This window comes from Balaenoptera physalus, assembly GCF_965194825.1.
Source record: "Balaenoptera physalus genome assembly, chromosome: 2".
Classification (NCBI taxonomy): domain Eukaryota; kingdom Metazoa; phylum Chordata; class Mammalia; order Artiodactyla; family Balaenopteridae; genus Balaenoptera; species Balaenoptera physalus.
In genome coordinates, this window is record NC_138883.1 from 66,026,762 (window position 1) to 66,050,946 (window position 24,185).

A 24,185-nucleotide genomic window follows, 5' to 3' on the forward strand; every position below is an offset into this window, starting at 1 on the left:
GTCAGCACTCAATAAATAATGGCCAGGCCTTTGCCTGTTGTCTTTGTTTCTACTACTTTAGGCCCAGTTTAACCTTATGATATCATTTCTGGTTCCTCTGATAACATATACCTGTGCTCCTTTTTTTGCATGAGGAAAAGAGAAAAGTATCTTAAGTAATTCTTTATATATGTCAGTGCCAAGTGTATGTGGGACTAACCATATATAAATGCAATTCCCATTCAATATCTTAAAGCTGTTTCTGAAGATCCTATATTAAACAACATGCAACTACAAAAGCATTTGAGCCAGAAAAGAAAAGAATGCAGAGACAATGCTTTGTCTCACCAATGCTTTGGAAGAATCAGGATCAAATTCCGTTCCAGGATAATAATATCCAGCTGCACTATTACCCAAGAGATACTATATAATACAGAGAAAATTATCATATAAAGTCCTCCCTAAATCAGCCTCTTTCTCTCCCTTCAGTTAAAGAAAGTTACCCTAGTATTAGCAAAAGTTAACCTAGTATTAGCATAAATACTAGGTTAAGACTTGGGTGTCTGGTAAACAAACAGAAAATATGTGTTAGTATTAGACTTGCCCACTCCTGACATTCAATGAAAGGCTAGGTGGTCAGTGACATACCCAAGTTAGAGTACCCACAAACGTCCCTTCTCAGCCAATATCTGAAACTGTCATTCGTAGGGCTGAGCAAACATATTTAAGAGATGTCCTTAGGCTTGTTCTTGTGCTATTGTTGAATAGATAACATTGATGACCTTCACAGTCTGATATCCATTTCCAAAGGGATGACAACTTCAATCTAAGAACCTCAAAGAAGCCAGATAGGGCTTCCCTGGTGGCGCAGTGGTTGAGAATCTGCCTGCCAATGCAGGGGACACGGGTTCGAGCCCTGGTCTGGGAAGATCCCACATGCCGCGGAGCGACTAGGCCCGTGAGCCACAACTACTGAGCCTGCGCGTCTGGAGCCTGTGCTCCGCAACAGGAGAGGCCGCAACAGTGAGAGGCCTGCGCACCGCGATGAAGAGTGGCGCCCGCTTGCCGCAACTAGAGAAAGCCCTCGCACAGAAACGAAGACCCAACACAGTCAATAAATAAATAAATAAATAAATAAATTTATAAAAAAAAGAAGCCGGATAAAATAAGCACAACCCTAGAGTTCAAAGCAGCTAAACCCTCTATCTCCTTTCACTAAAGAAGTGAAGATCTTGGTTGGAACCCAGGCTAAGTCACCCTTCTAGTAGCTATAAAGTTCTCTGAATTTACAATAAAGTCTTCAAATATTCTTTGTTTTGGAAATGTATATATTTCCTTAAGGAGGACAAAAGAACCATTGTTGTGTGCTTTCTATGATGCAAAGTTTGAGATGTCATGTAGGGAAATCCTGGCCTTGATTCTAGGACATCTGTAATGATGGCAAGCTCTATAGGTAAAAAGTAAAAACAGAGGATAAGAACATTTTAAAGGAGGCAATGTGCAAAATTTAAGAATGTTTTTTTCCTTTCAGGATTTTTGGTTTTTGCCTTGAGAGGTCATAAAAAGAATGCACCCTTTGTTAGGAGTTAGATATTCACTGTGTTTTGAAATCCCTCCAGCTATACACCATTCAGAAGTTTAACATACTGAAAAAGCCTAGTTTAAGGTGATAAACTTTCACCAATCTATCTTAAAATAAAATATATAATTACAAGCATACTTTCAATTCTTGGATATGCATGCTGAAGCTCTATATCTAGAATTAGTGAATTTTGTTTTCTATTTCCATGTATAAAAGATCTCACAGTCCTGGGAAAACACTTTTTTAAAAACGAAATACAACAAATAAGGTATGCCGCCGAGTCCTGGGGGAGAAGTTTCCCAGAGTCTTTGAATTCCCTCCTATCCTCCTTTTTTACAAGATTTCTAAGACCAAGTCCTTTTCTGCAGTCTCTCAAACAAGGTAAAAAAGAAAAATACCCCCTAGATATATTCCTTAGATTTTCTATTTTGCTTCTCAAGTTCCCAGTAGCTTCTGAAGTAAACCTAAGATGAATTCTGGAGTTATTTTTTTTATTATGTTTTAATTTTAGTTCCTCTTTTAGGACTAAGATGAAATAGATGATCATAACTGCTGTGCTAGGAGATGCATATCATGGCACAGTTTGTACATGACCTGAGCAAGGTCATGTCAGAGAAAGAGGGCCGACATGATAGATAAAAAGTTGAATCCAGCTTTTAGTCTTGACGAACTCCAGGGTTTAAGCTTGCTCTATTTGGTGCAATATGGAAAGAAAAATTTCCGTTTAAACAGGACAGATTAGATACATTCTGTTTAGGAACCTCACTCGGCTTGGATAGTGTCAGTTAGAAACATACGAGGAATTACTGCTCACATCACTGATCATTAAGGGTCATTTTTTGTCACATCGTGAGCCTTGGGTAGATTGCGGCAAGCTGGCCTAATCATGGTCCAGAAGATCCCAGGTCTGTTCTCTGTGCCCATCAACTTCACCCAGGCAGAAATCCTTCCCTCCACCCTCCATTTAAAACATCAACTCCCCTGAAAGTCTCTCCTTGATACTCCCACTTGGGGGTAGTTATTTCCTTCTCCTTGTACTCATAGAACTTTGTACCTACCTCTACTAGAGTATTTGTCAGATTCTATTAGAATTATTTGTCTGTTGTCTCCACCACTAGAGTATGAAGTCTTGCACGTTTACCCTCATCTCAGACTTACTATGTGCCAGGCACCCCTTAACCTGCATCACAGTTCCTTGAGGTGAATGTTAGCATTGCCTCCGTCATACAAATGAGGGAGCTGAGGCACAGAGAAGTTAAGTCATTGCTAGTAAGTGTCAGGAGTTGAGCTCAGACAGTCTGACTTCATAGTCTGAGCCCCTCCTGTTATTCCTCGTGCTTGCCCAAGGGACTCAGGAAGGCAGTTCATAAACATTAAGCAAATAGAAGGAATGACCGTTCTGATTTCTCCTCAGTTTCCTAAGCTTAAGTTTAGAAATATATTTTCTTTGTCTTAAATTGATTTTACCTTCACCCTTGACTATGGATGAGTTCATCTGTCCTAAGAAAATTCAACCCAAACTTGGGAAGAGAGAAGTAGCTGGGAGGCGAAGGCCTGGGGTGTGGCCAGCTCTGCCATGTCAAAGTCTTCGACTCTGACACCTCCCTCAGGTTCTACATCTGTAGACGCCCACAGAAGCCTCTCCTCGTAGCTGCTTTTAGAAGCACCACACTGTTCACATAGTGTGACATGAAGTGCTTTGGATAGTAATACTATTAACTAGAAAAACTACTTATGCTATTCTTTGTAAACTGATGTGACTCAAGAAAGACATTTTCACTTTGGAGATGATTTAAATAGAGAGGGTTTTTGTTGCTGTTGTTGTTTTGTTTTGTTTAGAACTGAGACACCCAAATCATTAAGAATCAGATGTATCTATTTTTCCTCCTAATATCTAAATTCACATCTCAAGAACCTTCAGATCAATGGCATATAGTCTACCTTTTAAATCACTTTGTAATTCTTGCATTTTACATATATTCTTTATTTTTCCGGTTAAAATAATTCGTACTCATTGTAGAGACTTAGAAAATTCAAAGATATTTTAAAATATATAATTGCATCTTACAGGTCTCTTCCAATGTTTAAAAATTCTCTTCTAAAACATTATTTTTAATGGTTATGTAACCTTTCATTAGGATAAGATGTAGCATAATTTAATTAAACAGCCCCTGTTTTAAACATTTTGGTTGATACCAATTGTTTGGTATTATAAGTAACAACAAGACAGACATTCTTGCACGTTGTGTGAGGATCCCGGTTATGTGAGGATCGTATAGCACTGGCGGAAAAGGGCCTTCTTAGAGCCTATGACCGTGGTTTTCTGGGAGCTTGTGGAATGCAGATTCTCGGGCCCTTCCCAGGAGACTCTGATTCATTTGAGGCGGGGCCTGGGGAAGGTGGTCCTCTTTTTGAGAAATGTTGACATTGCCTCTCATTTAATAATACTTTCTCCCCATTTGGTTCAGTTATCCTCTTTACTTCATCTCAGTATCTCCCGACAAAATGAGCTCATTTAGAAGCGTCCAGTTCAAATTGGCCCTGGTGAATAGAGCCACTCGTTTTCAACACAGGTCTTTTATTAATGCAGGTGATTGCACCATCTCTGCAGCTCCACTTTGGTGCCTCCCCACCCTCACCCAGACTCACCCCACTCACCCACCCATGCTCCACACCAAAGCCAAGGACAGGTTTTTAGGCTGCAAATCAATGATGTCGTTTCCCTGCTCACTCCCAAACCCTCCCCTTTGTGCCCACAGCCACTCAGCTTCCCTTGCACACTCCCCACCTCCCCTCTAGCTGCACAGCCTGCTCACAGAATGCCACTTCCTCAAAGAAGCGCTCCCTGATGCCCTGATCTAAATCGCTTCTCCCAGTCCAACCTCTGGTTGCTTCCTTTTCTTTTCTTTCACAGCCCATCATGGTTTATAAAAGCATGGTTGTTAGATTTGAGTCTGTCACCGCACTTCACCACAAGCTCCATGAGACAGGTACTGAGGCTGATTGTTCACCACCATGCCCCGCCTTGAGCAGTGCCAGTAACGGGCAGTGCTCTAGGTGGTGCTGGAAATGGGCTCGGGGGCCAAAGGGCTCAGATTCAAATCCTAGCTCTGCTACCTACTACCTGTGTGACCTTAAGCCAGTTACTTAACTTCTCTGTGCCTCCATTTTTCCCATTGGAAATTAGAATAGGACTGCCTTATTTATAAGGTTTATATAGTTTGTTGTGAGAATTAAATGAGAGAATACACAGAAGTAGTGTAGAACACTGCCTGGCATGTAGAATGCATCCAATACAGGATAGCTTTTAAAAAGTAAGCACTCAGTTTATTTTTGTTAGATAAATAAAACACAACAAAGTTTTTAGTTGTGTCCTTTCTCATCATCACTGCCCCCTACCCCAGCCAAAGTATTAGCCCAATCAACTTCTTCCTGCAGTCTGCTCCTTGAAAGGGCTCCACTTCTGCCCTGAGAAGTCTGCTGAAGACACTCTCCATTCCCTATGATTAGTTCCAGCTTTGATCCTTTCATCACGTCACTTCCTAAAATATGTGCTCATGTGCCAAGCCACCTCTCTTCCTTCCTTCAAGTATTTCCTGAAATGTGACCTCCTCCATGGAACCTTCTTTAAAGGGAACTGAGCTCATCGTTCCATCCTCTGTTTCCAACAAATAAGTTCAAGGTTGTTGTTCGAGATTCCAAAGCTATAAACCACCTAAGTTTTTCACTGGCTGCATGGCCTCACCACTGCAGGGCAGATTGGGTTTCTCCTTGCCTGCACTTGAGAATGTGAGGCTCAGAGGGCAGAGGGTTTGTTTAACTTGCTCTGTATACATTTAGCCCAATGCCAATCCACATGGGGACTGAATAAATGCGACTTGATGATGATTTAATTACTTTGTCCATGCCAGGAATAGAGGCCATGAACTCTTAAATCTGTTCCCCCCATGTTACAGTATGTTTCCATGCTTAGTCTATTATGAGACTGGTTTTCTGCATTAACTTTCACAAAAGAACAAATACAAAAGAAAAGAGAGATTGCAAGAAAATATCAGATTAATAAAATTATCTTCTACTTCATGAGTCCATTATCTTCTACTTCATGAGTCCAAAGATACCTTTAGAACAGTGGTGCACTGTATCAGAAGGTGTCTCATTTAAAATTTAACTGCATATGCTTTACGGATTATTTTGTAAATCTAAAGTAGATAACCAAAACATGTCAATATTCATTCTTAAAGTACTTGTATTCGGTGCATGCACCATTATGGAGAACTTACACTCAGAGCAAAAAGATTTGTAGCAAAGCATATGACCTTCTTCCCACTACAATGACCATCCCCTAATTAGGCAATGCATCTGATAGTCATTAACAGGAATGAGATAATGAATCACTTTCTCTCTTCTTTGTTAATTTGCTGTAACCAAGCGGCTAATGGATGTCAGAGCTGAGTGATTGCACTGATTATAGTGATTTATAGTTGCAACAAAACAATTTAAAACCATTCTGATTATTCATGTTAAAGATGCTTTATGTTTTGTTTACTAAATGTTTTATGTCCCCCTTTCTCCTACCCCTAAAGTACTTTCCCCTCCTACTCTGCCACTTTTCACAAAAAGACCCCTTCCTGGAAAACTTGAAAGTTGTAGGCTTTTTTATTGTTTTAAACTTAACCATTTCATTTTGTTTATACATACCTATACAGAGAGAGATATATAAAGTTTACCCAGTAAAAACGAAAAGCCTTAGGGGTAGAAAGAAAACTTCAGTGGTGCCTAGTTCAAAAGAAGACAGAAATAAGAGGAAATAAGACAAACTTCAAGCCACTTACCTTGGGGCTTCCCGTCCCTTCCTCACCCTCCACAGACACATCAGTAGCCAGAATCTCAGCTTTGATGGTTTCCAGAGCCCTGAGAATCCAGCTGTGTTGCCGTTTGATTTGCCTCTGCAGCTCCTTCCATTGACTTGCTATCATCCGCAGCATGTCCTTTAGTCCTTCTCCAAAAGGAGGGGAAAGCACAAGTTACGAACTCAACTGCATTTTTACCCATTATTGTTTTTCATTTAGCAAATTAGATGGATATTTCACACAATAAACATAATTTTCAGCAACCATTACCATCACCTGCCACTCAGAACAGAGGTCGGGGATTTTTGACTTGACAGAAGGCATAAGGACACAAAAATGGGATAACCACATAGATGCATGGTTTGGAATCGACTTAGATTTAATATATTAACTAAAAAAATGTATATGGAACAAAAAATCACAATACATAAAAATTATTAACACTATAGCTTCACATTCCAAATAAAAGGCCCTGTGTGGAGACTTTATAATGATCAGAAAATGTATGGAAATAGGTAAAGTTAATTCAACCCGAACTATAGTAAATGGGCCAGATTTAAGACAGCAGTCTTTAGTATTAGCACATCAGATTAATGCTGCTCTTTTCTTATTTAGCTGTGGTAAGCTCAAAACAAGTGCCAAACTGTAATTCATCCTGTCTTATGGTCTTTTACTACCAGGATAAGTATAACCAAATGACAAAACTATTTTTTATTTATAATCTGTTCCTCATAAATACATTAATACTGGAGTAAGAATTGGTCTAAAGCCAAAACTCTGCTAATGCAATGACCAGCAAAGAATATGCAAAACGTTCATGTGTGTGAATTGGCAGGGAAATAATCAGGTATCTCTAGACTGCCTGCCTTATATCTGTAATGATATCTATAAGTACCTGAATGCATATGCATTATAACTATATGCACAATTCTCATTCATTATCTTAATGTTATTCCCAGAGCACCTACATCAAAAAGCATGTCAGTGAAGTTTTCAGGAATGTGATTTCAATTGAAACTCAGGCGAACGGCAAGCCCCAAATGAACAGACCATTTGGAGGCAGTATTTCATCTTACAAGTATCACAGCATTGTATGCAGTATATGAAACATTTATAAATCTTGAAGGTCAATCTGATAATGTAAATATTAATAATACATAAGGAAGTGAATATATGCAGTAATTTACAGCAATGCTTCTTCATTCTTAATAGTCTGGAGACATAAAGACTTGCAATATTTCAGGAGGATTTACCTGCTTTGTGAGATGCAATAAGCTCGAGAAGTTGGTGTCCTTCCTCCTCCACAGCTTCCTTGAGAGCACAATGACTGTCTACATTCAGCTTAAAACTCTGCAAGGAAAAATACGAGCATCAAAGCCTGGCAAGGCAGTTAAAACATCCATACAAAATTACTTGCTACTTTTTATCAAGAGCCACACAGTCCAATTTACCCAATAGACAAACTAATTTGCAATACTAAAAGCTATTGATATTTGGGATCTGGGCTCAGAATGTTTCCATTAGATTAGCAGAGTGCATCTGTTTGGAAACAGCTGACAAATCTAGAAATTCATTAGGTTTTTATGAAAAGTCACATTCCGTAGGCTATATCAAGAGTAGCAGTGTTCTATAAAATATACTGAATTTCTACCAGCACATATGAGCTCATTTCGTCACTTTTTAGAAATGTTACTGATAGCACTATTTATGAAACCATAAAAAAACTGGCAAAATAAATTATATTAGCCTTATATGCACATATATAAATCCATTAATATAGTGGGGTTTGATTCAGCTGTTTCTCAGATATCACACAAACCACAGAATACTGAGGTGGATTCAGGTGCTATAGTGAGGAGTCAAATGTTTTTCAAATGTTTGAATTTTAAGTTTATTCCTTACAATATGACATTGTGTTATAAATGAATACATCAAGTACATCAGGGGCATTTTTTACTCATGATAGTCATCCAAAAGACAAAAACTGTTATGGATGAATTCCAACTCAGAGCCATTTCTTTCAGGAAGCCTTCCCTAATGCGTTACACAGAACTAATTACTCCCCTCTCTCGGCTTCCTCTGCTCCTTATACCTGCTTCTATTGTAGAATTTATCATACTGAATTCTGCTTTATTCCTATACTTGCCTACCAAATTATAAGCAAGAAAGAACTACAATTGAAAGAATTGCCAGTTTCACATTTATTTCCAACTCATGTCACATACAAGGTGTTCAATAAATGTTTGCAGGAATAGTGGATATCTGCTGAACTGGATCAATAGGACTCTCTCAAGGGGAAGGTTTCCATTTAAATATTTCAAGAAACACAGACGGTTTTCCAAAGATTTTTCCATCTCTGGAATGTTATAAGGTGTTCCAAACACAGGAGGTCCAATGGAGAGTAATCATAGTGTCCAATCTGTTGAATCAATGGTTAGTCTCCAGGGTGAAAATCCATTCCTTGACTTGACTAATTTGAAAAAGTATGGATTTTGAAAGACTAGGTGCCACATTTTGGCTTCTCCATAATAGGGCTCCAAAGTATACAATATACTTTGCTCTCACTAAACACTCACTGAGCAATGGCTGCATGTATTGTACACTGAACTTAGTATTAAGAATATTTGACAGAAATTCAAGATGATAGTCTCAGGTGGAATGTAATTTGGATGAAAGAGGTTAAACAACCATAAATTATGATATTAGATATGAATTTTTCCATTCTTTCACTCATTCATTCATTCGGAAACCATGTATTGTGCCTATTCTGTACACTGGACAGGGTAATAGCAATTTAAGGGGTTTAAGGCATGGCCCCTGCACATCAAAGGGCATCCTCAATCACCTTGGATGTTCATTGGTGAGTCTTTTTCTTAGTGGAAAAAAGGGGTCTTTTAAAGCTCAGAAGAAAAAGCACAACAGTCAAAATAAGCTGAAAATGAAGGAGATAGGGACAGGCAGATCAGAACTTGAAGTATAAAGATAAGAATTTTGACTAAAAAAAATGACTCCAAAATGATGAATCATTTCATCTTACTAGAAGCATAAGAAACAGTAAAGTTTCAGCATAATATGGCAGAAAGAGACTTACTGGTTTCCCCAAGGGTTGTTCACTATTTCTTGTACTGCCCTCTTTCAGCTACAGGTGTTTGGTTGAATAAAATAAAGTATGGCAATGTATCAGAAGCCTGATGCTTCTGGTCAATCCAAACGATATAATAGCTGTTAAAAATTAAATAATTATTATTTATAGCCAAAACACGACTGTTATTTACTTTTTGCCACTGCAGTGGAAATCATCAACTCTGAAGCAGTGCCATGCAGATTGAGGTACATGTTTGTGTTTCAGGGAGAAGGGACATGGAAAAGAAAAATACTTGAGATCAACCCGAGAATGCCAACATTTAGGAAGAAATCTATTCTAGAGATTTCCTCATAACTGTAAAATTAGCCTAGTGTTCTCTTTGATTCTCTGTTTACTTACAACAGACTAGTGCTGAATGGTTGGTAATCATGAGCTTCTGAAGACGTGCATCAGGCCTATGTCTCAGCAAAAGAGAACCTTAGGACCTGTGGGTAGGTTGGATAATTTGACATAATTGAAGCCAATAGCATAGAATAGATGCAGCTGGATCTGGTTCTGCCTCAAGATGATGTGGAAGCATTTGATTAGGACATTGGAAAAGATGAAGTATTCATTATTACAAAAAAGATAAGCTTTATGCTATAGGAAAGAACCATTTAATATAACTATTACCCAAATGGTACAATATTGCTTAATTTTCAGGTGCATCCATTAACCATTGATAATATCAAGTAAGGAATTCACAACGGGCCTCTGAGGAGGCAAGCAAGCAGGCACATTAACAAACTTGTCAACGAAATTTCTGGCTGCTAAAGGATTCTGTAATAAACTCTCCCCATTCTGCCCCCACTTCTTCCCTAGGGAAGGAAGCTTAGGTGAAAGAGTTTTTTCTTTTCTTTTCTTTTTTTTTTTTTTTTTGAACTTGACACCTGGACACATTTCCATTCTTGTGCTACTAACATGTTTCCTCAGCAATGCCTTATGGTATACAGTCCCTCTGCAACATCCATAGCACTCCCTGAAAATGCAGGGCATTCTCTGGAGATTTAATTTATGGCAACAACATGGCCATAGACAGGTACCACAGATCTACATCACTGATGATTATGTGAAATTCCATAAATATGAGTAATCTGGGACCTGTGAGATACCCCATCTTTTTTTAGTGTCTTTACAGCAGCATGAAACTGAACATCTAGAGGAGAATAACTAAGGAAATGAAAAATACAGTGGCTGAGACAAAGGACTAGATTATCAAAAAGATGATACTTCACAGGTTGACCAATGGGTATTCCTAGCCTCACCAGCATGTACAGATATGGGTGCATTACTCCTTGTCAGGATCCAAATTCAGGTAAGCACACTGATTGTACTTTAATCATGATCACACCTTACTAAGTAGATAAAAAACTACACCTTATCCTATTCCATTCAAATTTCTGAAGATCCCAGTTTGATGGAAGTATGGAGATCATGGGATATGAAATGAAACCAAGGAAATGTACACTTTGATGCACAAAACTATGACAAACATGAAGATAGTTACTCATGAGGGATCATAAGAATTGATATGAATCTCCTGGTACAGGAAATAGTGGGAAAGACCATAATCACATTCAGAAGCTTAAAGATCCAAAATGTCTAGGTTTTAGCAGAATCACATCATGAACATAGACTTTCTGCCATCCCCATGGAATACTGTTAGTGTCTGCCAGGTCCATTGAGGTCCATGAATTTTATAATGTTTGTGAACAGAGAGGCCAAAAAGAGTTACGGTATCTTTCCCGACATAATTTATGCTTTTAAAAAAAGCATAAATTAATACAACAGATATTTATTGAGCAGTCTCTGCCAGGCCTATAGAATTAACAAGAATTAACAATACCCAATTCCAGCACACACCGCTTATAGTCTGTTGGGTAAAAGAGATCAAAAGCAAGTAGCCTTATATGACCCAGCACAGAATAAATATGTAATTGGGGTTTGATGTATAACAGAGAGTGGCAGGGCCTTAAACTGAACAGTGATATGCATGCCCAATGAGATTTAATTTTTTAAAATGCAGGCCAAGTAAAAATAAGATTGTAGGCTATATTCTGTATGAGTGTGATAGTGCTAGATAGGTGTTGTGGGAGCTCAAGCTGGGAACCAGGTTCTGCAGAGGCTGGCAGGAAGCTTGTGAAGAAAGAATTGATTTGCATGTGGGGCTGGAGACACGCTTTACTGCAGCAGGAAGAGAGGAGCCAGAAGCAGCTTGGTATGGCTGGGACAAGGTGGAAGCAGGGGATGTGGGAGCTGCAGCTACACATGGTATTTAACTCCAAGAGCCATTAAGAGTCATGGAAGAAGAGGTCAACAACATGGGAGGGTGACCGGTACAGTTCTGTGTTCTAGAAACATCTTTCTGGCTTTTATACAAAGTTGACTTTAGAAGGGCAGACAAGGAGGCCATTTAGGAGGCTGCTATGGTAATGGAGGCCAGATGTTTCTGTATGCTCATATTTTTTTTAATTAAAAAAAGGTATGTTTTTTCTTCTAAATGAATGGAAGAAGGAAAAATGGAGAAAATCTTCTGTCTTTTTAAGTTTTTCTCAGTGCGTGAGAACAGCATGTGCCAGATTTTAGTTCTTTGGCTGTTCTGATGATAAATACCAGAGGTTTATTAGTCAGGAGTCTCCAAATGTGAAAGACATATTGAACTGATGAACTTTTACTCCCACTGTCATTTTAAAGAGATGCTATATATGCTGATGAATAAGACACTTGATGACACTTTTTCTTCACACAAAAGATTTTTACTACCCTAAGAAAATGAAAACTTGCTTTTTCACAAGGGCAGGAGGAGGAATGTGTGTTCAGTCAGAGAAGCAGAGGCTTGAAAAGTCACCTGCTATCTGCCTTAAGCCATCTCCACCCAGGCTCCATCTGAGCTGTGCCCGGCACCATCCTGCATTCCCAGAGGGGCTCTTGGTGGGGAAGAAAGCCATGACCCTCTGTGCACAGCCTGGCAGCTTCTCTCCTGCTCTTCCCAATGCCATCCATCACGGATGGTCAGATGGTCCTCAAAATATAAAATATACCTTCCAAATGCCATACGTGCCAAAAACTGAAAGATTTTTATGAGTAAATATTTTTGTTTAAGAACCTCCGAAAAACTTGATAAGACACTATACAGCCATTAAAATGAAGACTATGAAATCACATGAAAAATAGATAGAACACATCACAAGCCAAAAAATGAAAGTTCAAATTGTATCTATGATTAAACTGTAACTATGTAAATGGATAGTCCCAGCGTGTAGAAGAAGAAGACTATAGGGAAATGCAACAAAATGTTAACACCATTTGTGCAGGGTAGGACTGGAGTTAACATAGTCTGGTCTTATGGAATGAGTTCTCAGGGCTTTTGCTTTCTGAAACATAAAATGAAAAGTAATACTATCTAACTTCCAAGTTGTAAGAATTAGAGATAATGATTGTAAAGCACGGAAGCAGTGCTTGGCAATGAGTGGGGCTAAAGAAAAATCATTATAGACTTTTAAATTCATTTTCTCTGTTTTCCAAATGTTCTGTGTAGCAAGTGGTACTTTATGGCATTTTTAGGTGACAAGTGGCGCTTACTGTTGAGGCTCTCTGAACTCCTCAAGTACAGATACCAGGTTCTCTTTGCTTTTGGGTCACCACCCAGCACAGGGGGCACCCAAACACAGATGCTGCTCTCTGGGAGTCCAGGGAGCAGGGGACTGAGAGACCAGTGATCTGAGCCTTCCTTTTGTGTGCCCTTGGACAAGTCATCTAACCCTTCCGGGCTTCTGTTTCCTTATCTACAATCCAGGCATTTGGACTCCATATTTTCCATTTCTTGGACGCTTTGATTTTATCTTTAAGCCACACAGTTAAGGACAGGTGGCTCAGGAGAATTTTTATTCTAAAGCAGAAAATTTTCAAAGCGGGAAGAATCCCAAAGGCCATCTAACTATTCATCTACCCTAGGGCAGCTCTGTCCCTCCACATCCCAGGCAGATGTGTTCATTCTATTTTTAACTATCTCCAGGGAAGTTTCTTCTAACTTCTCATCCTGAGTCCGCAACGTTTCTTCTCAGGAATTTGAGAGCTTTGTGAATAGGAGCACGAGCTTCCCTCAGCTTCGGATTCTTTTGCCAAGTCATCTCTCCAGCGTATGAGTTGGAGATCAGAAACACTATGAGAATATGCCAACAAAATCCACACGTCCAGTCAATCACCAAGCCCTGACAATTTATTTCTCTATCCTCACCTCTCTGTATCGACCAACACTGCCTTAGATTCAGGCCCTCATCATCATCCCATGCCAGGCTGACTTCAACAGCCTCCAGTCATGACCCCCTCAAAACGACATTTTTTTCTTTATTTGTGGCATGCTTATGAAGGTGCAGGCATCATCCTAAGCTTGAGGGATGTGGCTGTGAGCAAGATAAATATAGTTCCTGGTCCCATAGAGCTCACAGTCTAGCGGCGGGGACAGGAGGTGGGGAATGTGTATCTTAAAAACAGGGGGTTGCAGTTGATTATATCAAGGGGACTAATGACATGGTGTGGGTGCTGGGGACAAGCATGGGCTCTGGAGCTGGACAAGCCTGGGTTCAAATCCTGGCTCCTCCATCACCCTCTCTGTAGCTCTGGGCAATCTCTTTGTATTCAGTTTCTTCATAGGTAAAAAGGGGGATATGTTAGTGCCTATCTCATGGGGTTGCTGTGAGGATGAAATGCCTTGATACCTGTAGAACAGAGCCTGGCATATTGTAATAGCTCAATAAAAATATTTTATTACACAGAATGTTCTGTCTACAAAACAACTCTTGTTAAATGCCTCCGATGGCTTCCCCAGGTTGCAGGATAAGGTCCAGCCTCCAGCATGACCTACAGAGCCTCTGGGATCCCACTCAAGTCTGCCTCTTGGGTCCCAGGTCTGCCTTGAAATGTGCCAGCTCACATCAGTCATCTTGTTCATCTAAGATTCTGCTCTTGCTTGCACCTCTGCCTGGAAAGTCCTTTTTCCCCTCCCCTGGCTCGGCCCTGTTTAGCCTTAAAAATTCATCTCAGGTGTCACCCTTGCTAGCAAGTTTTCCCTGACCCTCTTCCAGCCTCCTGGTTTCCCCTCCTCAGCATCCACAGTAACTGCAGAGCTCGAACCTCTACTTACTACACTGTTGTATAACTATTGACGATGGGTCTGCTTCCCACCCATGAGTTGAGAGTAGAACTTCACTTTTCATTTGTGCTTGTATCTTCAATGCCTAGGACAGTGCCTGGCACATAGCACACACCTAATAAATGTTCAAGGAGCAAATGAATGAAGATTCGTACCAAAAACCTTCCACGAAGCTTTCAAAATGCTACCTATAGTATTTTGGGTTATATTGGTGCAATCACTCTTCACTTGCAAGTGGTTGATAAATGTCCCCAAATTTTACTCATTGAACACCATGTAAATGAGCTGTCATGTTCCTTCGCTCACAAAATTACTTGCCAATTACACTTAGATGATCCCGGTGTAATTGCCATGTAAACTGTACCCTGGCTGAGATAGCCCAAATCATCAATTTAACTTTACCCTCTCATCATATGGTACTTACCACATGATTAAATAAATGGTCAGCCACCACCACAATTATATATCTCCCCAACAAAATGAAGTGGCTACATTTGTCATTGATTTATTAGTTACGACAATATGCAACACACCACCACATATAATATCAGAAGCTTTAAAAAATGAAAAGCACTATGTACTCTTGAGAAAGATGTTCCAAGTTCATGAACAAAAAGATAAGCATTATAAAAACATTGTTTTCCTTTTTTTAAAAGAGGCACTAAGATATAAAGACAAAAATCCTTGTTCTTCCTGAGGAAACTTGTTTTTCCTGAAACTGCAGATAATAAAAACATTTCCAAGCATTCGAAAGTGAATTTAGCTCCTCAACCAAATCACAATTTCTTTCAAACAAGCAGTTGCATTTTTTCGTGGAAGGTAAATATATTTTACTAAGGCTGGCATTCTTTTTTTGATAGACTTGCTAATATCTTATTCAAGGATTAGATAGATGGGAGAGATCCTGAATGTTGATGGTGCCTCTTAGTGAACAAATTTTCATTTGCTTTTCTGGATGCTACCTCCACACCTGGCACAGGTAATCACATTGACTTCCCAGCATGGCCACATTAGGCCAAATGGATTTGCAGAGGTTCTGTCTAAAGGGACCATGTGACTTCCAGAACACACTGCTCTGAGGCCCTAATTGAAAAAGAGGTCAATGCTGGCCCAAATATCTCTCTACCCCCTGCGGTGGAATAATTGATGTGCAGCAGCCCCTACAGATGTGGAGTCACCAAGGTGATGGATGGATATAAGTATATTATTCACACGTACATCTGTTAATATACAGGTCCCAGTGCAAACACCAAGACCTAAGAATATTATGTGGATTTAGGACAATCCCTGAAGGACTCCAGTTCCATTAAAAATTTGTTTGGCAGCCTGGGGCAGATCTATTCCAACTCCCAGATGCTTCATGCATTTGAGAGGGGGAACCAAATTGCTTTAAAAATAAATTTAATAAATTTCGTAACGTCAAGTCATTAACATCCTGTGTAGTCATACAGTCTTCATCTTTTGAAATAGTAATGTTAACCTGTGGAATTTTCTTAACCTTTCTAATATCTGAGTTACCATTCTATTTTCCTTGTGTTTTTTGCCAAAGGGGATGAATTACATCCTGAAAGCAGAAGAAACTATCCTACTTTTTCCCTCTATAGGTGTTTTTCTTGTCACAAATATACCAGACAATACCCAGAAAGCTCTGTGACCAGAGTCCATTTTGATTTGGAAACTGTAGAGGAAATAATTTACCTTGCATACATTCTCAGTTATTGTTTGATGATTTATAATATTAGCTATAATTTGCTGCTGTAATGGTTGTAACATTGCTTTTACAAGTGCTCATTTATTCATTTAACAGATTTGTTTAGTACATATCATGCATGTGCAGGGCAGGGTGTCAGAGCAGACACCAAAAAGACACAAGCAGTCCCTCAGGGAGGTGACAGTCACAGGTGAATCATTAGGGCAGGGTAGGTGGGGAGAGATTCAACCTCTCTAGGAACACCCGAGATTCTCACACCACCTGTTCTCAGGGTCTCCGAGGGGTGCACACAACTCCCCCAAAATGAACAAAGCATCCTCACTTACAACAGGTTTATGTGATCTTCACAACAACCTTCAGTAGATATGACAGGCATTTTTCTGGCTAGAGTAAAGATCTGTTTCAGGCCTGAAACTTTTATCTTTAAAATGTTATCTTTTAATCTTTATCTAATATTATTTATGCCAGGTGAATTGCTTCAAGATTCCAAAATTCCATGTAACACAGTAGATAAGTAAGATCTGCACATGGGTCTACACAGGGAGACAGATAGTGGGTGACAGCACCCTGGCTCAAGTGAGTTAGGTCACGCACTGGCTCTTGTCCATACATGGTGCCCTTTGATAGTGCATAAACCCTCAGAGTACAAGGCAGTCTGCAAACTGTCTCTTCAGTGCTTAGCATACCACCACCCTAAATAGCAAGTGTTCAATAAATCCAGTATTTCTCTGTTATTCTACTTTAAAGCATTCATCACATTCTAAAGAAAAAGAATAAAGTAATAAATCGGTAAAATGTCTGGGTGACAGCAATTTTTTTTAATTATTTAATTTTTTTTTTTATACAGCAGGTTCTTATTAGTTATCCATTTTATGCATATTAGGGTATACATGTCAATCCCAATCTCCCAATTCATCACACCACCACCACAACCCCCCGCCACTTTCCCCCTTTGGTGTCCATACGTTTGTTCTCTACATCGGTGTCCCTATTTCTGCCCTGCAAACTGGTTCATTCGTACCATTTTTCTAGGTTCCACATATGTGCATTAATATATGATATTTGTTTTTCTCTTTCTGACTTACTTCACTCCGTATGACAGTCCCTAGATCCATCCACATCTCTACAAATGACCCAATTTCGTTCCTCTTTATGGCTAAGTAATATTCCATTGTATATATGTACCACATCTTTATCCATTCATCTGTCGATGGGCATTTAGGTTGCTTCCATGACCTGGCTATTGTAAATAGTGCTGCAATGAATATTGGGGTGCATGTGTCTTTTTGAATTATGGTTTTCTCAGGGTATATGCCCAGGAGTGGGATTGCTGGGTCATATAGTAATTCTATTTTTAGTTTTTTAAGGAACCTCCAAACTGTTCTCCATGGTGGCTGTATCAATTTACATTCCCACCAATAGTGCAAGAGGGTTCCTTTTTCTCCACACTCTCTCCAGCATTTGTTGTTTGTAGATTTCCTGATGATGCCCATCCTAACTGGTGTGAGGTGATACCTCACTGTAGTTTTGATTTGCATTTCTCTAATAATTAGTGATGTTGAGCACGTCTTCATGTGCTTCTTGGCTACCTGTATGTCGTCTTTGGAGAAATGTCTATTTATGTCTTCTGCCCATTTTTTCATTGGGTTGTTTGTTTTTTTAATATTCAGCTGCATGAGCTGTTTATATATTTTGGAGATTAAACCTTTGTCAGTTGATACGTTTGCAAATATTTTCTCCCATTCTGAGGGCCGTCTTTTCGTCTTGTTTGTAGTTTCCGTTGCTTTGCAAAAGCTTTTGAGTTTCATTAGGTCCCATTTGTTTATTTTTGTTTTTATTTCCATTACTCTAGGAGGTGGATTGAAAAAGATCTTGCTGTGATTTATGTCAAAGAGTGTTCTTACTGTGTTTTCCTCTAAGTGTTTTATAGTGTCCAGTCTTACATTTAAGTCTCGAATCCATTTTGAGTTTATTTTTGTGTATGGTGTTAGGGAGTGTTCTAATTTCATTATTTTACATGTAGCTGTCCAGGTTTCCCAGCACCACTTATTGAAGAGACTGTCTTTTCTCCCTTGTATATCCTTGCCTGCTTTGTCATAGATTAGGTGACCATAGGTGCGTGGGTTTATATCTGGACTTTCTATCCTCTTCCATTGATCTATATTTCTGTTTTTGTGCCAGTACCATATTGTCTTGATTACTGTACCTTTGTAGTACAGTCTGAAGTTAGGGAGTCTGATTCCTCCAGCTCCGTTTTTTTCCCTAAAGCTTTGGTTATTCGGGGTCTTTTGTGTCTCCATACAAATCTTAAGATTTTTTGTTCTAGTTCTGTGAAAAATGCCATTGGTAATTTGATAGGGATTGCACTGAATCTGTAGATTGCTTTGGGTAGTATAGTCATTTTCGCAATATTGATTCTTCCAATCCAAGAACATGGTATATCTCTCCATCTGTTTGTATCATCTTTAATTTACTTCACCAGTGTCTTATAGTTTTCTGCACACAGGTCTTTTGTCTCCTTAGGTAGGTTTATTCCAAGGTATTTTATTCTTTTTGTTGCAATGGTAAATGGGAGCGTTTCCTTAATTTCTATTTCAGATTTTTCAACATTAGTGTATAGGAATGCAAGAGATTTCTGTGCATTAATTTTGTATCCTGCTAGTTCACCGAATTCATTGATTAGCTCTAGTAGTTTTCTGGTGGCATCTTTAGGATTCTCTATGTATAGTATCATGTCATCTGCAAACAGTGACAGTTTTACTACTTCTTTTCCAATTTGTATACCTTTTATTTATTTTTCTTCTCTGATTGCTGTGGCTAGGACTTCCAAAACTATGTTGCATAACAGTGGTGAGAGTGGATGTCCTTGTCTTGTTCCTGATCTTAGAGGAAATGGTTTCAGTTTTTCACCATTGAGAATGATGTTTGCTGTGGGTTTGTCGTATATGGGCTTTATTATGTTGAGGTAGGTTCCCTGTATGCCCACTTTCTGGAGAGTTTTAATCATAAATGCGTGTTGAATTTTGTCAAAAGCTCTTTCTGCATCTACTGAGATGATCAAATTGTTAATATGGTGTACCACATTAATTGATTTGCGTATATTGAAGAATCCTTGCATCCCTGGGATAAATCCCACTTGATCATGGTGTATGATCGTTTTAATGTGTTACTGGATTCTGTTTGCTAGTATTTTGTTGAGGATTTTTGCATCTACATTCATCAGTGATATTGGTCTTTAATTTTCTTTTTCTGTAGTATCTTTGTCTGGTTTTGGTATCAGGGTGATGGTAGCCTCATAGAATGAGTTTGGGAGTGTTCCTTCCTCTGCAATTTTTTGGAACAGTTTGAGAAGGATGGGTGTTAGCTCTTCTCTAAATGTTTGATAGAATTCACCTGTGAAGCCATTTGGTCCTGGACTTTTGTTTGTTGGAACATTTTTAATCACAGTTTCAATTTCATAACTTGTGATTGGTCTGTTCATATTTTCTATTTCTTCCTGGTTCAGTCTTGGAAGGTTACCACTTTCTAAGAATTTGCCCATTTCTTCCAGGTTGTCCATTTTATTGGCATAGAGTTGCTTGTAGTAATCTCTTAGGATGCTTTGTATTTCTGCTGCGTCTGTTGTAACGTCTCCTTTTTCATTTCTAATTTTATTGATTTGAGTCCTCTCCCTCTTTTTCTTGATGAGTCTGGCTAATGGTTTATCAATTTTGTTTATCTTCTCAAAGAACCAGCCTTTAGTTTTGTTGATCTTTGCTATTGTGTTCCTTGTTTCTATTTCATTTATTTCTGCTCTGATCTTTATGATTTCTTTCCTTCTACTAACTTTGGGTTTTGTTTGTTCTTCTTTCTCTAGTTCCTTTAGGTGTAAGGTTAGATTGTTTATTTGAGATTTTTCTTGTTTCTTGAGGTAGGATTGTATTGCTATAAACTTCCCTCTTAGAACTGCTTTTGCTGCATCCTATAGGTTTTGGATCATCGTGTTTTCATTGTCATTTGTCTCTAGACATTTTTTTATTTCCTCTTAGATTTCTTCAGCGATCTCTTGGTTATGTAGTAACATATTGTTTAGCTTCCATGTGTTTGTGTTTTTTACATTTTTTTCCCTGTAATTGATTTCTAATCTCAAAGTGTTGTGGTCAGAAAAGATGCTTGATATGATTTCAATTTTCTTAAATTTACTAGGGCTTGATTTGTGACCAAGATGTGATCTATCCTGGAGAATGTTCCGTTTGCACTTGAGAAGAAAGATTAATCTGCTGTTTTTGAATGGAATGCCCTATAAATATCAATAAAGTCCATCTTGTTTAATGTGTCATTTAAAGCTTGTGTTTCCTTATTAATATTCTGTCTGGATGATCTGTCCATTGGTGTAAGTGAGGTGTTAAAGTCCCCCACTATTATTGTGTTACTGTCGATTTCCTGTTTTATAGCTGTTAGCAGTTGCCTTATGTATTGAGGTGCTCCTATGTTGGGTGCATATATATTTATAATTGTTATATCTTCTTCTTGGATTGATCCATTGATCATTATGTAATGTCCTTCCTTGTCTCTTGTGACATCCTTTATTTTAAAGTCTATTTTATCTGATATGAGTACTGCTACTCCAGCTTTCTTTTCATTTCCATTTGCATGGAATAACTTTTTCCATCCCCTCACTTTCAGTCTGGAGGTCTGAAGTGGGTCCCTTGTAGACAGCATATATATGGGTCTTGTTTTTGTATCCATTCAGCCAGTCTGTGTCTTTTAGTTGGAGCATTAAATCCATTCACGTTTAAGGTAATTATCGATATGTATGTTCCTATTACCATTTTCCTAATTGTTTTTGGAGGTCCTTTTCTTCTCTTGTGTTTCCCACTTAGAGAAGTTCCTTTAGCATTTGTTGTACAGCTGGTTTGGTGGTGCCGAAATCTCTTAGCTTTTGCTTGTCTGTAAAGCTTTTGATTTCTCCATCGAATCTGAATGAGTTCCTTGCCGGTAGAGTAATCTTGGTTGTAGGTTCTTCCCTTTCATTACTTCAAATATATCATGTCACTCCCTTCTGGCTTGTAGAGTTTCTGCTGAGAAATCAGCTGTTAACCTTATGGGAGCTCCCTTGTATGTTATTTGTCGTTTTTCCCTTGTTGCTTTCAATAATTTTTCTTTGTCTCTAATTTTTGTCAATTTGATTACTATGTGTCTCGGCATGTTTCTCCTTGGATTTATCCTGCCTGGGACTCTCTGCGCTTCCTGGACGTGGGTGGCTATTTCCTCTCCCTTGTTTGGGAAGTTTTTGACTATAATCTCTTCAAATATTTTCTTGGGTCCTTTCCCTCTCTCTTCTCCTTCTGGGATCCCTATAATGCGAATGTTGTTGCATTTATTGTTGTCCCAGAGGTCTCTTAGGCTGTCTTCATTTCTTTTCATTCTTTTTTCTTTATTCTGTTCTGCAGCAGTGATTTCCACCATTCTGTCTTCCAGGTCACTTATCCGTTCTTCTGCCTCAGTTATTCTGCTATTATTTCCTTCTAGTGTATTTTTAATTTCAGTTACTGTACTGTTCCTCTCTGTTTGTTTGTTCTTTAATTCTTCTAGGTGTTTCTTTTTTAATTCTTCTAGGTCTGTGTTAAACATTTCTTGCATCTTCTCGATCTTTGCCTCCATTCTTTTTCCGAGGTCCTGGATCATTTTCACTGTCATCATTCTGAATTCTTTTTCTGGAAGGTTTCCTATCTCCACTTCATTTAGTTGTTTTTCTGGGGTTTTATCTTGTTCCTTCATCTGGTACATAGCCCTCTGCCTTTTCATCTTGTTTATCTGTCTGTGAATGTGGTTTTTGTTCCACAGGTTGCAGAACTGTAGTTCTTCTTGCCTCTGCTGTCTGCCGTCTGGTGGATGAGGCTATCTAAGAGGCTTGTTCAAGTTTCCTGATGGGAGGGACTGGTGGTGGGTAGAGCTGGGTGTTGCTCCAATGGGCAGAGCTCAGTAAAACTTTAATCTGCTTGTCTGCGGATGGGTGGGGTTTGGTTCCCTCCCTGTTAGTTGTTTGGCCTGAGGTGACCCAACACTGGAGCCTACCCAGGTCTTTGGTGGGGACTCTGGGAGGGCTCACGCCAAGGAGTACTTCCCAGAACTTCTGTTGTCAGTGTCCTTGTCCTCATGGTGAGCCACAGCCACCCCCGGCCTCTGCAGGAGACCCTCCAACACTAGCAGGTAGGTCTGGTTCAGTCTCCTATGGGATCACTGCTCCTTCCCCTGGGTGACCTGATGCACAGACTACTTAGTGTGTGCCCTCCAAGAGTGGAGTCTCTGTTTCCCCCAGTCCTGTCGAAGTCCTGCAATCAAATCCCACTAGCCTTCAAAGTCTGATTCTCTAGGAATTCCTCCCCCTGTTGCCGGACCCCCAGGTTGGGAAGCCTGATGTGGGGCTCAGAACCTTCACTCCAGTGGGTGGACTTCTGTGGTACAAGTGTTCTCCAGTTTGTGAGTCACCCACCCAGCAGTTATGGGATTTTATTTTATTGTGATTGTGCCCCTCCTATCGTCTCACTGTGGCTTCTCCTTTGTCTTTGGATGTGGGGTATCTTTTTTGGTGAGTTCCAGTGTCTTCCTGTCGATGATTGTTCAGCTGTTAGTTGTGATTCCAGTGCTCTCGCAAGAGGGAGTTAGCGCACATCCTTCTACTCCGCCACCTTGAACCAATCTCCAACAGCAATTTTTAAAATGATGTGAACAAGAGTCCCTAAATTGAGTCAGGCAAAAAGTACATTCCCAGGTGCTTGGAACAATTCAGGGATCCTTTTTAACTGAAAAGGGAAGACAACACTATTTGTCTCCTAGATGCACAGAATAAGTTATATGAGCAAAAGAATGTGGTCCAGGACTTTCACATGTCCAAAATGAGCCTCCTGTCCCCAGGCATCAACCTCAAAATGCCTAAGTGCTATAAATTTCCAGCAGATCTTTCCATCCACAAGCTACCAAAGTAAGTAACTCAAGGCTGGGAGTCAAGTATCTCAAATCCCTCAAAGAGAAGTAATGCTTCTCCCTGCTAAACTCTCAGCTACTCACCTTAAACTGACAGGAATCAAGGGGGACAAGCAAATGGAACTTCAAAGCTCCTATGAGGCCACCAGCCCTACTCAGCAAGGCTGAGGGGAGGTGGCAGCCAAACTGAGACAGCTCAGGCTTTTGAAGCGTATCGAGTGTCTGCTGTTAACTGAAGAGTACAGGCATGTGGTAGCTGCTCGTGTTGTGAAGCTCAGCTTTCTTGGGCCAGAGCTGCCTGTCCTCTCAGCAGAGGAGGGTAGGCAGGGAGAGGTGGGCACCGGGAAGTGGGAAAACAGAGAGCCTGTCATCTCTTCACTTCAAGCAATGAGAAATGGAACACAGGTAGACACAGAAGGGCAAGCAAAAGAAACACAGCTGAATGTATTTTGGGAAATTTTCTGGTATGACTAAAAACTTTGTGAGAAGTATATTGTTTTTCTTATGATACTAATGAAAGCTATTTAAAAAAAATGATATAAATACCTAAATATAGATGGTAAAGGCAGGAAAACATCTGTACTGAGCTTTTGTTAGCCAGTCATATTATTAGTTTAATTCAGTCTGTTTTTATAAGTACTTAGAGTAATGACACAATAAGGAACGAGGAAAACATTTCAGACCCTTCAAGGGCAGATTGTTATACTCAAATCCATTTTCCATTATGCCCATTTTTATTCTCTCATTTAAGCCATGGACTTATCCAGTTAATCTATGGCAAGCTGACCCTTCCCCCATGGAATTTACAGTTGATTCTTGTC

General features: G+C 39.4%; 1 protein-coding gene across 7 annotated transcripts in view; it reads right to left on the reverse strand.

Annotated features, from left to right (window-relative positions):
* The window catches only part of AKAP6 (A-kinase anchoring protein 6), a 583,646-nt gene that overhangs the window by 207,604 nt on the left and 351,857 nt on the right, over window positions 1-24,185 (reverse strand). For 6 of the 7 annotated variants that reach the window (XM_082451989.1, XM_082451988.1, XM_082451985.1 and 3 more), the window contains 2 exons: window positions 7,665-7,761; window positions 6,394-6,560 (listed from right to left, as the gene is read on the reverse strand). In XM_082451989.1, coding sequence (XP_082308115.1) covers window positions 6,394-6,560; window positions 7,665-7,761 — 264 coding nt within the window. The remainder of the gene's footprint in view (window positions 1-6,393; window positions 6,561-7,664; window positions 7,762-24,185) is intronic. The other variant, XM_082451991.1, reaches the window with a different exon arrangement.